Source organism: Colius striatus, chromosome 1, assembly GCF_028858725.1.
Source record: "Colius striatus isolate bColStr4 chromosome 1, bColStr4.1.hap1, whole genome shotgun sequence".
In the NCBI taxonomy this organism is placed as follows: domain Eukaryota; kingdom Metazoa; phylum Chordata; class Aves; order Coliiformes; family Coliidae; genus Colius; species Colius striatus.
The window spans coordinates 206,406,562-206,419,451 of NC_084759.1; the positions used below are offsets into that span (position 1 = coordinate 206,406,562).

The window sequence follows — 12,890 nt, forward strand, 5'->3', positions numbered from 1 at the left end:
TTGCTGATCACTCACAGCTGCTCCTCCACCCTGATAAAGGAATCTGGAGTAGCTACAGCTCTCCCTGGCACAGCACAGAGGCAGCATCCCATCTCTCCAGGGAACTACTGCAGATACCTGCTTTTAATGCCATTTTTTCATATGCAAAACTCCCTCGTTTATGTGATTACCTTCATATGCAGCCCTGAGGGCTGACTTTTCTCTCGGGGTTCAGGAACCCTCAGTGGTACCAGCCCAGGATTTATGTCCTGTAAATAGACTCTGTATTTTTCCAATTGGATTCCCCAGTGCTCAGTTGCCACTGGTACCAAGTGAGGAAGAACTGGGATGACACACAACAAACACCCGTGTCAGGGCTGCTTTCAGATGTGTGTGCTACGACACTAAGCGTGGGCATCACGCTGGGTTACACAAAAACAAAGCGCTAAAGCCTGTGTAATGGGTTTACTACCTCGCAGGGTTATTTGCAAGCACTCCCAACGCTGTTCCAAACGCTTTTGTCTACATTAAGCGTTACGTTTGCTGTGAAATTGTGCTGCATTTTCTGTCCAAGTGAGTCGGGATTAGTGACAGCAGCAGCGCTCACGCTCGCGTCCGGCACAGCTCGTGCAGCTTAAGCGTGTAATGCCTTCTAAATAGACTTTGTGGGTAAATTATAGCACCAGGTGCCTATATTTGGAAGCCCACGTGCAGGTAGCTAGAGTCCCATGACAGGCAGTCAATGGAGCCCAAGAAAAGCTGCAGGTCACCTCAGAATCAACAGCTACGTGGGATAATCTGGATCCCAGCCTCAGGCAAAGCCTATAGTGATTATAAGCACCGAGCTCATTCAGTTAATTTCTGCTCTAGTTAATTATCTGGAACAGAAAACAGTATAGATTATCCTCATCACACAAATGAGGTCCATGCAGGGACAGTCATTTGCCGTCAGAGCACACAGTTGCATTCCAGTCTCTACAGTAAGTCAAATATCAAACCCGATCCCTCCAGCCTCAGATTCCAAGACCTCTCTCTGACTTTCCCCTCTGTACCTACAGGATTGACTTTCCTTCTGTCACTGCAATTGCCCATGACAGTTATGCACCACTAGCAAAAACAAAAGAGATCTCTATCAGCAGGGTCAGGGCCCTGGGAAGTGTTTCCCGGGGCAGATGCGACAGAGTCACGAGCAACTGAAGCTCCGAGGCACTTGCCTCAGCTTCCCCTCAGTGGATTCTCCGTGAGTAAACACACACCCACATGAATTTCTGTGCCTTCACTCCTGGAAGGGAATCAAGCAGAGAGAAGAAAATAAAGGGAAGGGGAACAGGGTGCATTAATGTCTGTGGTGCCTAGAGAGGACGGTGGAAGGATCACAGAAGCCTCACATCCTCCTGTGCACATGCAGACGTGTGCATCGGTGTCTATGCACAGGCAGGCGAAGACATACACACAAATGGGAGAAACAAAGAGAGATTCCCACCTCCAAGTAGGGGACAGGAGTGTCTGGATTGAGGGGGTACTCCCTCAGCAGGCGCTCCTCATCCAGGAACTTGCCAGCCCTGCCGTTGAAGGCTGGCTGGAAGAGCCCGTAGTTGAGAACATCCTTCAGGCTGTGGTTCAACGTGCAGAGGATGCGCTGCTTGGACACCCACACGGGAACGTCCGGATTCAGCCGCAGACACTTCTGTGGGGAGACAGAGAGGGCAGTCAGACACGAGCATCACCAGGGGCCTGTCCCCCACTGCTGCACCCAGGCACAGTAAGAGCACGGGGAAGGACAGAATGGGGAAGATGCAGTATTCTCCCTGTCAGTGGATTTTGGGATGGGGGCAAAAAAGGAGTTAGAGAAGGATGGGATATAGCAGACACCCCCTAAGGTATCTTATGGGGTTCAGGGCAGACTTCAACCCTGTATGTTATAACATCCTCTAAAATATGAGACATGTCAAAGAATATTTTATGGCCTAATAACAGTATAATAGCAAAATTTCACTTAAAAATCCCCAATAGGGTGTGAAGAGTCATTGACTTCACCACACACACCATAGGTGTGCAAAGGAAGGATGAACAGCAGCACCAGGAGCCAGGAGCTGGAGGCACCCAGCAAGGTCTTCCCAGCAGGAGGATGGGAGAGGAGCCCTCTGCGTCCCCACACTTGCCCATCTCACCCTCTGACTGCAGCAGGCTTCCCTGGCACCGTAAGCAAGTTTCCCTCCCTCCTCAGGACCCAAGTCATCAAACATTTATTGCCCATCATCTCCAGGCTGTGTTTCCTACAGCTGCACTCCCTGCTGCCACACACCCAGCTGGCTGCAGGGCCAGGGCTGTGGTGCTGGGCACAGGCTCCTGTAGGCAAAGAGCAGCAAGGCAGAGGATGCCATGCCCCAAGGCTGAGGCTCAAAACAGCCTGTCCCAGCCAGCAGCCACCACTTCCCCTCCCAGCTCCCTGGTTTTGCATTTTGGCCCTCAACCTTTCCTTGCTCACATCACTTTGTTTTCCCCCTGGTTTGTTTCCCCTTCTCCTCCAGTCTGTGGGAGGAGAAGACAGCATTTAGTCTTCCTTCAGCACTTCCTTTCAAAGCCACAGTCTGTCAGCCCTGTCGAATGCTCCTGATTTTCGTGCTGGGAGGTAAAGTGAACAGCACCCTGGTCCCTGTCTGTGCAGTGCTCCCCTCCCAGTCGAGTCCTGCTCCCTCATCACACAGAGGCACTCCATGCTTCTGCCCACCCTCTTACTGCCCCAGACCACATCACCACCCTTGCCACGCCATGTCCAAGGGAGCAGCCTGGATCCAGACAGCAGCACGTTTTGTCCATGAAGGTGCTGAAGAGCTCAGACCTGAGCACAGACCATTTCCATTCCCACACAGGTAGATGGACCCAATCCCCACCTTCTCCACATGCTCAGCAGCACCAAAGCTCCTGCCACCATCACCTCACATCCCCCTGCACCAGAAGGACACTCACCCCAGGCACCAGAGGTAATCACACATCCTCACTCATCCCTTCAGCCCCACTTCCAAATTTAACTCCAGGGCATGTTTTGGCCCTGTCTCCCCTCAATCAGACACATCTTTCTGTGTCTGTCAATTAAACAGGCACTGCTTGAAAAAAATCAAACAGCTTTGTACCTAGCAACAGGACAAGGGGTGATGGGATGAAGCTGGAACACAACCAGTTCCATTGAAGCATCAGGACAAACTGTGTCAGTGTTGGAGTGAGGGAGCCCTGGCCCAGGCTGCCCAGGGAGGGTGTGGAGGCTCCTTCCTTGGGGGGCTTCAGAACCCCCCTGGACACGTTCCTGTGTGACCTGATCTGGGTGGGAGCTGCTTCTGCAGGGGGTTGCACTGGATGAGCTCTAAAGGTCCCTTCCAACCCCACCATGATGTGATTCTTTGCCCAGAGAGAAGCCCATGGCCCTGCCAAGGCCCTGCACGGTTCCAGCTGCACCCCACCACTGGGAACAGCCACCGGGTGAGACACAGCCACCAAGCTGATGTTACAGCTCATTTTCGTGGTCCCTTGCCCTGGCAGTGTGCATTTGTACTGCAAACAGAGGTCAGTGTTAATCATTTCATCACCAGTCCTATCAGTGACCCAACCTGCTTGTCAACTCTGGCTTGTCCAGCTGCAGGTCTGAGGCACACAGCCAGCTGCTGGTCTGTGAAACCAGGAGCTCAAAGCCCTGGGAACCGCCGGCTCTGCTCCTCCTCAGCCCTCACACAGGAGCAGAAGATGCATTATTCTTTCAGAGACCCATAAATAAAAAAGGAACGCTGCATGTCTCTTCCTACAGGTTTATTTATCCTCTGGGACTCTTCCCCAGCAACTAATTACGTTGTTCTGAATGAAAACAGGCAGCTAATGGGGAAGAAGCAGCCACGTGCACACACGTGTGCACAAGTGCAAGTGCTGGTGGAAGAAAGGTCCTGGCATAAGCAACTTAGTGAAGGTTAGACCAAACTTTATACTGCAGAGACACACTCTGGGGACTATTAACGTTTCTCATTTAAGAGGGAAAACTTCAGCCCCTCTCTGTGTCTCTTTCTGTCTTCAACCTGTGCCAGAAACCAGAAGAAAGGAAAGACCTACTTCAGCTGTGAGGTCAAAACACTGCACAGCCCTTTGTGGGCATAATCCAGCTACTTAAACATCTCTTATGACCCTGTTTCGTCAAACACTGTTGCAGGTATTAATGACTTTCTCATATCAGAGATCCTGCAGCTAAACTTGCTCATTCCACTCCACGAGGTAGCACAGGCACTCTGGGAGCAATCCCAACACATGAGGCTAATCCCACAAACCCCTGCCAGAGGGCTGCATGAGATATCTTTGTGCAGCCTTAACTGCCACAGGGATTAGCAGAAAGCTGCTTTGTGCATGGGGGCACAGGGGTCCCTTTGCTCCAGGAGCCACAGCAGTGAGGGCTCCTCGGTTTTACACCTGGGAGGAGCGTTGCTCTGCTCTGACCCCTGCACAGCAGCTCAGCCCTGGCAGCTGCCACACTGGCACTGGGCTGATGCAGGGCAGAGCAAGGCTTGGCTGCCTGAGCTGCAGATGCTGTACCAGGCTCTGATCCCACCCCCAGCAGGAAGAAGGGCTGAGCTTGGACAGTGTGGGGCACCTGCCACCACCTCACAGAGAGATCCCCAGAGACAGCACTTCACAGCAGCTCACAGTGGGTGTGTGAGGGGCTTCCACCCTGAGGGCTGGGCGTCCAAGCCAACAGGAACCAAAATGCCTCCTACAGTCCTGAACCTGCAGGGAAGGGAATGGAAAGCTCTCTGCCTCTTCCTGGTGATGCTCTCCTGAAACTAGAGGCTCAGTCCTAGTCCTGGTGTCAGTCCCCAGAAGATCCGGGAGGGATTTTGAGGAGGCAGGAGGCAACTCTGTGGGGCTCACACCACAACATCACAGCTCCATGTGCCAGCCAGTGTGGCCAGCACCAGCCCCATGTACCCATCACTATGGCCAGCACCAGCCCCATGTGCCCATCAGCATGGCCAGCACCAGCCCCATGTGCTCATCTGTATGGCCAGCACCAGCCCCATTTGCACACCAGCATGGCCAGCACCAGCCCCATGTACCCATCAGCGTGGCCAGCACCAGCCCCATGTACCCATCAGCGTGGCCAGCACCAGCCCCATGTGCCCATCAGCGTGGCCAGCACCAGCCCCATGTGCCCATCAGCGTGGCCAGCACCAGCCCCATGTGCCCATCACTATGGCCAGCACCAGCCCCATGTGCCCACCAGCATGGCCAGCACCAGCCCCATGTGCCCATCAGCATGGCCAGCACCAGCCCCATTTGCACATCAGCATGGCCAGCACCAGCCCCATGTGCCCATCAGCGTGGCCAGCACCAGCCCCATGTGCCCATCAGCGTGGCCAGCACCAGCCCCATGTGCACATCAGCGTGGCCAGCACCAGCCCCATGTGCCCATCAGCGTGGCCAGCACCAGCCCCATGTGCACATCAGCATGGCCAGCACCAGCCCCATGTGCCCATCAGCGTGGCCAGTGCCCTCAGAGCCCACCCTGCAGGGCAGCTCCCGGAGGGGCAGGTGGGCTCAGAGGAGGGCTGGCTGCGAGCAGCTTGCAGAACAAGTTGCTGGCTCTGATTTGCAGTTACAAGTGATAATTTCTTCCACACAATTACAAGCTCTGATCACAACAAAGACTTAGAAATAACTCCTGAAGTAAAACGCTACAGCTTCTCAACTTTTAGACAGCACAGATTCCTTCCTGGAGGAAGAAAGAGCTCAGAGCTTCAGATTCAATCCTCAGCAACACACAGGCTGACAGATAAGATCTATTCAAGAGCCGCCCTGCAATAATGACAATGAAGAGCTCACATTCAACAATCCCTTAAGAGTAAAAAAGCCAAAAATACTTCATGGAGGAGCACACAAATGAGAAGAGTTGAAAGGAAATTAAAAAGCAGCAGCTGAAAAGGTAATGTGCTTGCAGGCAGCAGGGAGTGTATTTCATAACATCACATTAGAAACTCTGAGCAAACGTGTGGCAAAAAAATGAACAAACAGGCTCCCGGAGGCTGCTGCAGAAAGATGGAGCAGCCAGAGCACAGCAGAGGAACCTGTCAGAGGCAGAGGCTTCCTGCAGAAAACGGGAGTTGCCTGACTGGGAACGGAAAAGAGCACAACCTTGTCACAGCAGGTCCAAAATGACAGCGGTGCTGAAGGCACCAACAAGGGCAGAGGAAGAGGGGAGCCGCTGGCAGCGGGTGAGGCCGGGGAGCCATCAGAGCCATCAGAGGCACAGCTGCGGGACGGGCTCCTGGCTGGTCACCCCCACAGCGGCTGATGGACAGGGAATAGAAGCTGCCCCTTAGATGCACACCCTACCAGCTGTGAGAGCACCATGGCAGCGGGCTGTGCTCTGCCCTGCACCCTGCAAACCCTCCCGGCAGCACAGGCAGAGCACAGGCAGACACTGACACCCAGCAGCTCCAACACCCAGCAGCGGCTCCATCCTGCCCTGCCCCTGGCCCAAAGGCCTGTCCTTTGTCCCAGCAACACAGACAGGACATTTACAGGGCTGAACATCTGCATATTGGCTGTGGAGTCACCTCACAGCTACCAGGAGAGCCCAGAGCAAAGCCATGCCAACCAGAGCAAGGCTGGTCTGCCCACCAACACCTCAGCAACGTCCCTCGCTGCCATACACTACAGTAACAAAGCATTCTTCTGGATCCCTAACCAACAAAGACAGTAAACAAAGGTGAAGGTCAACCAGGCAGGTTTCCTGACACAGGAGGTTACCAGCAGAGTCCCTTGGGATCTAAGTGATGTAAAAGGGCTGCTGTGACACTCGTGAATTGGCAGCACATCCAGATCTTCTGCATCACGCGTAGGTCTGGTGGCCCTGTCCTTCAGGAAACAACAGCAACCGGAAAAAGGTAAAGGGAAAGAAGACAAAGGTGACCAGAGGCACTGAGCAGCCTGCTCAGGACAAACGCAGCCCATCTGAACGTGGCAGCAGAGCAGAGGGTCCTGCAGGAGTGTGGGGCTCTGCAGCACCCAGCCAGTGCTTGTAACAACAGGACTGGGACCAAGGTACAGGACAGACATTATGTATAAAGCAACCAAGCCCAGGTAACTTGTTCACCTTTCTTTAAAAGAGTATGTTTGGTTTGCTCTGATTATTCATTTTTCTCCTCCCCAGTCGCTCATTAAATGCCTGTTCCCTTGAGCAGCAGTTTCAGCAGCAAGCTCCTTCTGCCCTCTGGGACAGAAGTCTGATCCCCTGCAGCGTTTGAAATCCCACAGGACCCTCCTGGCCTCGCTCACATCCCAGCCACAGGACAGCCCTGACCAGGAATGCCCCAGAGCTCTCCCACCAGCGACCCCCCAGAAGCAGCACCAGCCCCGTGGGGCAGAGGCTGGGCAGGCGGCAGCAGCCCCCACGTCCCAGTGGCCCCCAGCCAGGGACGTGGGACAGGCTGAACACCACCCTTGCAGCTTGTTCCCCTTCAGGACCACTGCCCAGGGAAGGAGCTGGGCTCTGCAGGGGCAGAACAACCACCACTCTGCATTTCAGTGGGGGGTAAGGAGAAACCAGTGTAAGCTTTCTGTGGAGGCTGGCAAAAGGGAAACTGAGACCAGCTTGGACAGCAAGATGTGTATGCTGGCGAAACAACAGGAATTGAGCTGAGATCATCTCCTGAGGAAAGCTCTGGCCCTGCCATCCGCTGTGCTAAACACTGCGCTGGGAGAAGCTGCCTCCACCAAAAGGAAACAAGATAAAGTGCAGAAGGGAGGTTCTCAGCTCCCAGCAGGAAAGTGCCCAGTGCACAAGCCCTTCTTGCAGTTATGTGCTGTAGATAACAAAAATACTTTGGCTCCTTGGGTTTTCCATGAAAACAGCTGCTGCTTATGAGCCAGTCTAGAAGGACATTGCTGCCTGCTGTATCGCTCCCCACAATCCAGTGCCTGGGATAGGAAGCCATCCAGTTACTTCCATTTAAAGCATAAGAGCCCAAGAGCCCCTTTATTACCACTCCACAGCAGAACTGACAGTGACAACCAGCACCATCCCACAGTCCCACCAGCCAGAGCTCTCGGAGGAGCAGCTGCCTCTGACACAAATGCAGCTTGAAATGAATGTTTAAAGAGATTCAGCTCCTGATTACCTCCAAGTGACTGGTTCAGGCAAAACCTCCCTCTCACACAGAGCTACAGCAGCTTTATTATTAGCCACCTGCGTGGGGAGGGCTGAAGAGCACTGTCACCAACCAGCTTCACCCAACTGCTGAACTCTTCACACACAAAAGGCAGCACAAGGGGAAATGCAAAAGAGTTGGGCTTGTAAATCAAGCTGACCCCACCAAAGAGCCTAAGCCAGGTTAAAGAGACAGCTGTTACCTTCAGAGGCCTGGGAATGTTTCCTGCTTGGCTCATCGCAACAACAAAGCCACAGCCACATAACTCAGGACTGACCAAGGACCTGGAAAGTTTTAGCTCTAGCTAGGTCTGGAAAAAAGAGCCACACAGAGGAGGGAATAAGATCTTCTGTCCATCCAGCACCGAGACTGAGACACGCTAGTTGGACAGATAGGTCCTAATAAGCACATGCAAAAGAGATGCAGATCCTCTGAGGATAAAGCAGCAAATGAAATGCAGTTTGAGTAGAGAATGGGAGCAACCAGCGAGAAGAGCAGAGTGCAGCTGTGGAGCTGAAGGACTGGAACTGGGCTAACAGCTTCCTGAGAAGCATCCAACTTGAATCTAAAGACATCACAGGATGAAAACCACGCTCCCCCCTGCGATAAATTAGCAAGCAAACACTCATCCTCCATGAGAAAAAGGTCTCACTTCTCATTTGATTCCCCTTGTTTAAGCTTCCAATACGATCATCTTGTCTTGTTGTGCCTTTCTGTGTGACACTGAACAGCTCTTCAGCACCCAGCTTCTTGCTACCCTGGTAGTCCCATTTAGCGCTGTCACTTCTCAGTCTTGCTGAGGGTGAGCAGAAGAGGCTGGTGTGATGTTCATAAACTGTACTGCATTTTCTCCAAATCTCACATAATTTCTGTTGCTCTTTTCAGCACCCTCTTTAATTTTAAATACATTTTTTCAAAGTGCAGAGTCAGAGCCAGAGGCAATATTCCAGCATCTGCTTCCCAGCTGACACACACAGCTATCAAATATTCTCCTCGCTTCAACTCATCATCCCTTTGCTTCCATCTCTAGGCACCACATTAGCACTTTCCACTAAAGCATGTGGCAGTTTGGGTTCAGCTTACTTTGACCACTCCATTCCTTCCAGGCAGCCAGACCCCACGTCCTCTCCAGGACACAGTTCCCTGTTCTCTAGACCTCAGTTACCTCGGACTCTGCGTTGGAATGAATTGAAAGATAATTTATTTCTGTGGGCCCAGGTGTAACCTGCTCTACATGTGTGCACAGCAATGGATGAGAAGACGGGGATGCAGCCCCTAGAGGACTGCTGAAGTGGCCAGACTTTGTGCATCCCTCCATGAGCCCGTCCCTTGGCCGGTGCTGCAGCGAACGCGGGGTCAGAGGGACCACGGCTTTGTCCCAGCAGGGCTTTTCTGAGCTCTTATTTGTGCCACATGTTCACAACTGTACCCATAACCCCACCACTGCTTTTAGTCACAGGAAAAGATGGTCAGCAGGGGTAATGTATTTACTCCTGCCTCTGCATTTTCGTACCGGGCATGTTGTGAAGCAGTCGCTTCTAACACATCCTGACAACAGGATCCATAAGGACTGATCCGTAAGATCTTTATGGGTCAGGCTGCTAATGAACAAACTCAGAGGTTAATGTCAGTTTAAGTCCTTATGGATCTTTATGATCCTTATCACAGGATCTGAAGGGCTGGGAGGGAGCTGGGAAGCTCATCCAGTGCAACCCCCTGCCAGAGCAGCAGCACCTAGAGCAGGGCACACAGGGACTGTGCAGCTGGGCTGGAATGGCTGCAGAGATGAGACTGCACAGCCCATCTGGGCAGCCCCTGCCAGGGCTCCCTCACCTCAGCAGGGAAGAAACTTCTCATGTTAAACCCCAAATCCCTTTCCAGTGTTGCTACATTCAGTTTTGCCTGTTGCACAGGCACTGGAGGAGTTCTGTCTCTCTGTTCAATGCCCCTTCTCTTGCATCATCAGCACTGATCCTTATCCATTGGGGTTGTTATGCTTGTGCAGCTGATTAGGTCTCCCTGAACCTCCTCTCTGGGCCTGACCTGTCAGATAGCTTTGTGCAGCTCAACAGCTTTCCTTCCCAGGGGGGAGAGGGAAGGGCTGATAAGGAGATGTGGGGCAGGCACAACCAAGCACTTCTCATGGCAGGGTCCCACAGGATTCACCCACTGCCTGTGCTGCCCACAGCTCTGGCACTGTCTGGGAAGGTGAACTGTGAGCCAACAACTAAGGTACCCGACTTAGTAAAGCTGAGACCCAACTGCAAAAGCAGCAGAAGGGCCTGAGAGAGCCAAAGGGATGCAGAACACAGGAACCAATCCCACGGTACCGATGGCAGGGTGCGAGCTGTGGCCACCAGCCCCGCGAGCCCAGCACAGCAACACTCAGCGCCACCACACCACTGCCCAAGCCCCCACGTGCCCGTGTCCCCAGGGACACCTGCAGCCCCGTCCTCTGTCAGAAAGGCCACACCAGAAGTGGAAAAGGAGACAAGATGGAACGTGAGGCTCAATTAAATAGACAATACTCTTCAGGACAGGAGAGAGAAGACTGAGAAGGAACGTGAGGAAACCAAAAGTGGTGTGGGAAAGATAAACAGGCGTTATCTCCTGGGGAACTGATGCAAACACAGCAAGACAATGTGACAGATAGGACTCCTTCATTAGACACACTCACACTGATCTTCCCAGCAGTAAGCCACCGGGCCCTGTCAGTCGGCTCCAAATTGGTCTCCCAGGTACCTTCACTTGCAGAGTCGTAACCACAGATCAGCACGGTGTGCATCACCGGGCACGGGGCTTAGCCCAGATGGGGCACCCTACCCAGATCTGACTCTAATTGCAGCGATAACTCTTGCATTATAGTTTACTGCCACTCTTTTCTCAAAAGCTACAGCTTCTCCCATCTCACATTAACCTACACCCCGTCTGCCTCGAGGTCTCAACAACCAGCCTGAGTTTGTGGCTGGATTCCTCTCCTTTGCTCTTCAGACTCCACATGCACCTTGTTACAATTGCACTGTTCCTGTTAAATTACACCAACTCTCACCCACCAGCAATGAAGTCTCCTTCAGAACAAAACTTGGGAGGGTATAAAGTGAAATTAAGTAGAGTCAAAGCAGGACAAAGAATTGATAGTTCCTTACTACCCAATGTGTGTTCACTGCAGAGCAGTTGACGAAGGGACCAGCTCAGTGCCCATCCCCGAGGAACGGGCTTAAACCAGCCACAGGCTGGACTCCAGTAGCCCATCACCACCCTTTGAGCCTGGTGGTCCATTCAGCTTTACACCTACCTCATCATCCCCCTGCCCAGACCATCCCTGTCTCCTTTTGCAATAAGGTGCTGCAGGAGACCTCTCTAAGCCTGGGGCTGACAATATTTCCTGTCCTCCCTTCATTCAGAGGCAAACACCTCATTGGTAAAGCAATTGGTTTGGTTGGGAGTGATTTAACTTGGGTAAACCCATGCTAGCTGTTCCAAACCACCTTCCATCTTTCATGTGCCAGGACTTCCAAGGGGATTTGTACCATCAGCTTCCCAGGGACCAAGGTGAGGCTGAGAGGCTACAAGTTCCCTGCAGCTTCCTTTTTCACCAGCACAAAAGGGTGATGTGCATTCAAAATATTATACTACAGCTTCCTGGAAGACACATGAGATGGGGGTTATCAGGTAACCCACCTGCAGCCCAGGGAGCCCCTAAGCCAACTGCTGATTCAGGCTGGAAGAGTTCCCTGAGGAGGTGTTACCATGTGCCTGTCCACCTCCTCACCTCTCCAGCGTCTGTTGGCACCCCTCCAGACGCCACAGCTCTACCTGTCATTCCCAACAGGATCCTGATGGACCCCCAATCTGTCCCGGTGCTCCCACACTCACATCTGCTTGTTTGCTATGTTCTTCCACCTAATTAATACTCTGATCAAAGCCACAGACTCTGAGGTGTTTTGTTCCTGTCTCTCAGCAGCCTGCAAACCTCCCCTGAAGACAGGAATTCATCATTTGTCTGTGCTTTCCCACCCTGATCTCTGCCTGGCACTCAGTGCAGGAGGCTCTTCTGCTCTCCACATGCACCTTCCACTGCCCTTTCAGCAGCATTCCCATCAGGCTACTTCAAAGTTTTGGTAAATCCCACCAGACACCTCTCTAAGATCCATTCTCTCTTAGTAAAGAATTAAAACAGATGAGGGAGACATGGTCTTCTGAAAACACAGTGGTTAAATCTCACTAGAAGTTCTTTTCCAGATGCTAAACGTTCCTGTTTCCCATCAACAGCACAACTACTGCACCACAGACAGGTTCAATGACTTTAGCTCTCTGCACTACAGTAAGCCTTTCGCTAGAGACGGCTTCCATAGCTCCTCCTTGCTCCTTTCCTGGTGTAATAACTGTTTGGAGTGAAAAGAAGACGCAGGTTACTACTCCCTGCTCCTCTGCTCCACACTTAAAATCCCTTCAGCAATCCCCTGCTGGCTTGTTGTGTTCAATCAGGTTGGCTGCAGCACTCACCTGCTGATCCATTGCTTTGAGACACTTCCCCAGTACTTTAGGCTGTGAGTTCGCTTTGCTCCTTGTCTCACCTCCTGCCTCCCCTGACCCCAGGCGCTGGCCAGGGCCCGTGCCAGGGTGAGCTGCGTGGTGCCCAGGCTGGCACGGCCCCGTCTGCCACCACCGAGGCCTCAGCTAAGGAGCTGCTGTGGCGGGGGGTCCCAGCTCCGGTGCTGTCACAGC

At 52.8% G+C, this 12,890-nt stretch overlaps 1 protein-coding gene across 8 annotated transcripts in view; it reads right to left on the reverse strand.

The window, feature by feature from the left end:
• SHANK3 (SH3 and multiple ankyrin repeat domains 3) overlaps positions 1-12,890 on the reverse strand; it is a 364,468-nt gene that overhangs the window by 304,046 nt on the left and 47,532 nt on the right. For all 8 annotated transcript variants that reach the window (XM_062020288.1, XM_062020289.1, XM_062020290.1 and 5 more), the window contains exon 4: positions 1,463-1,666. In XM_062020288.1, coding sequence (XP_061876272.1) covers positions 1,463-1,666 — 204 coding nt within the window. The remainder of the gene's footprint in view (positions 1-1,462; positions 1,667-12,890) is intronic.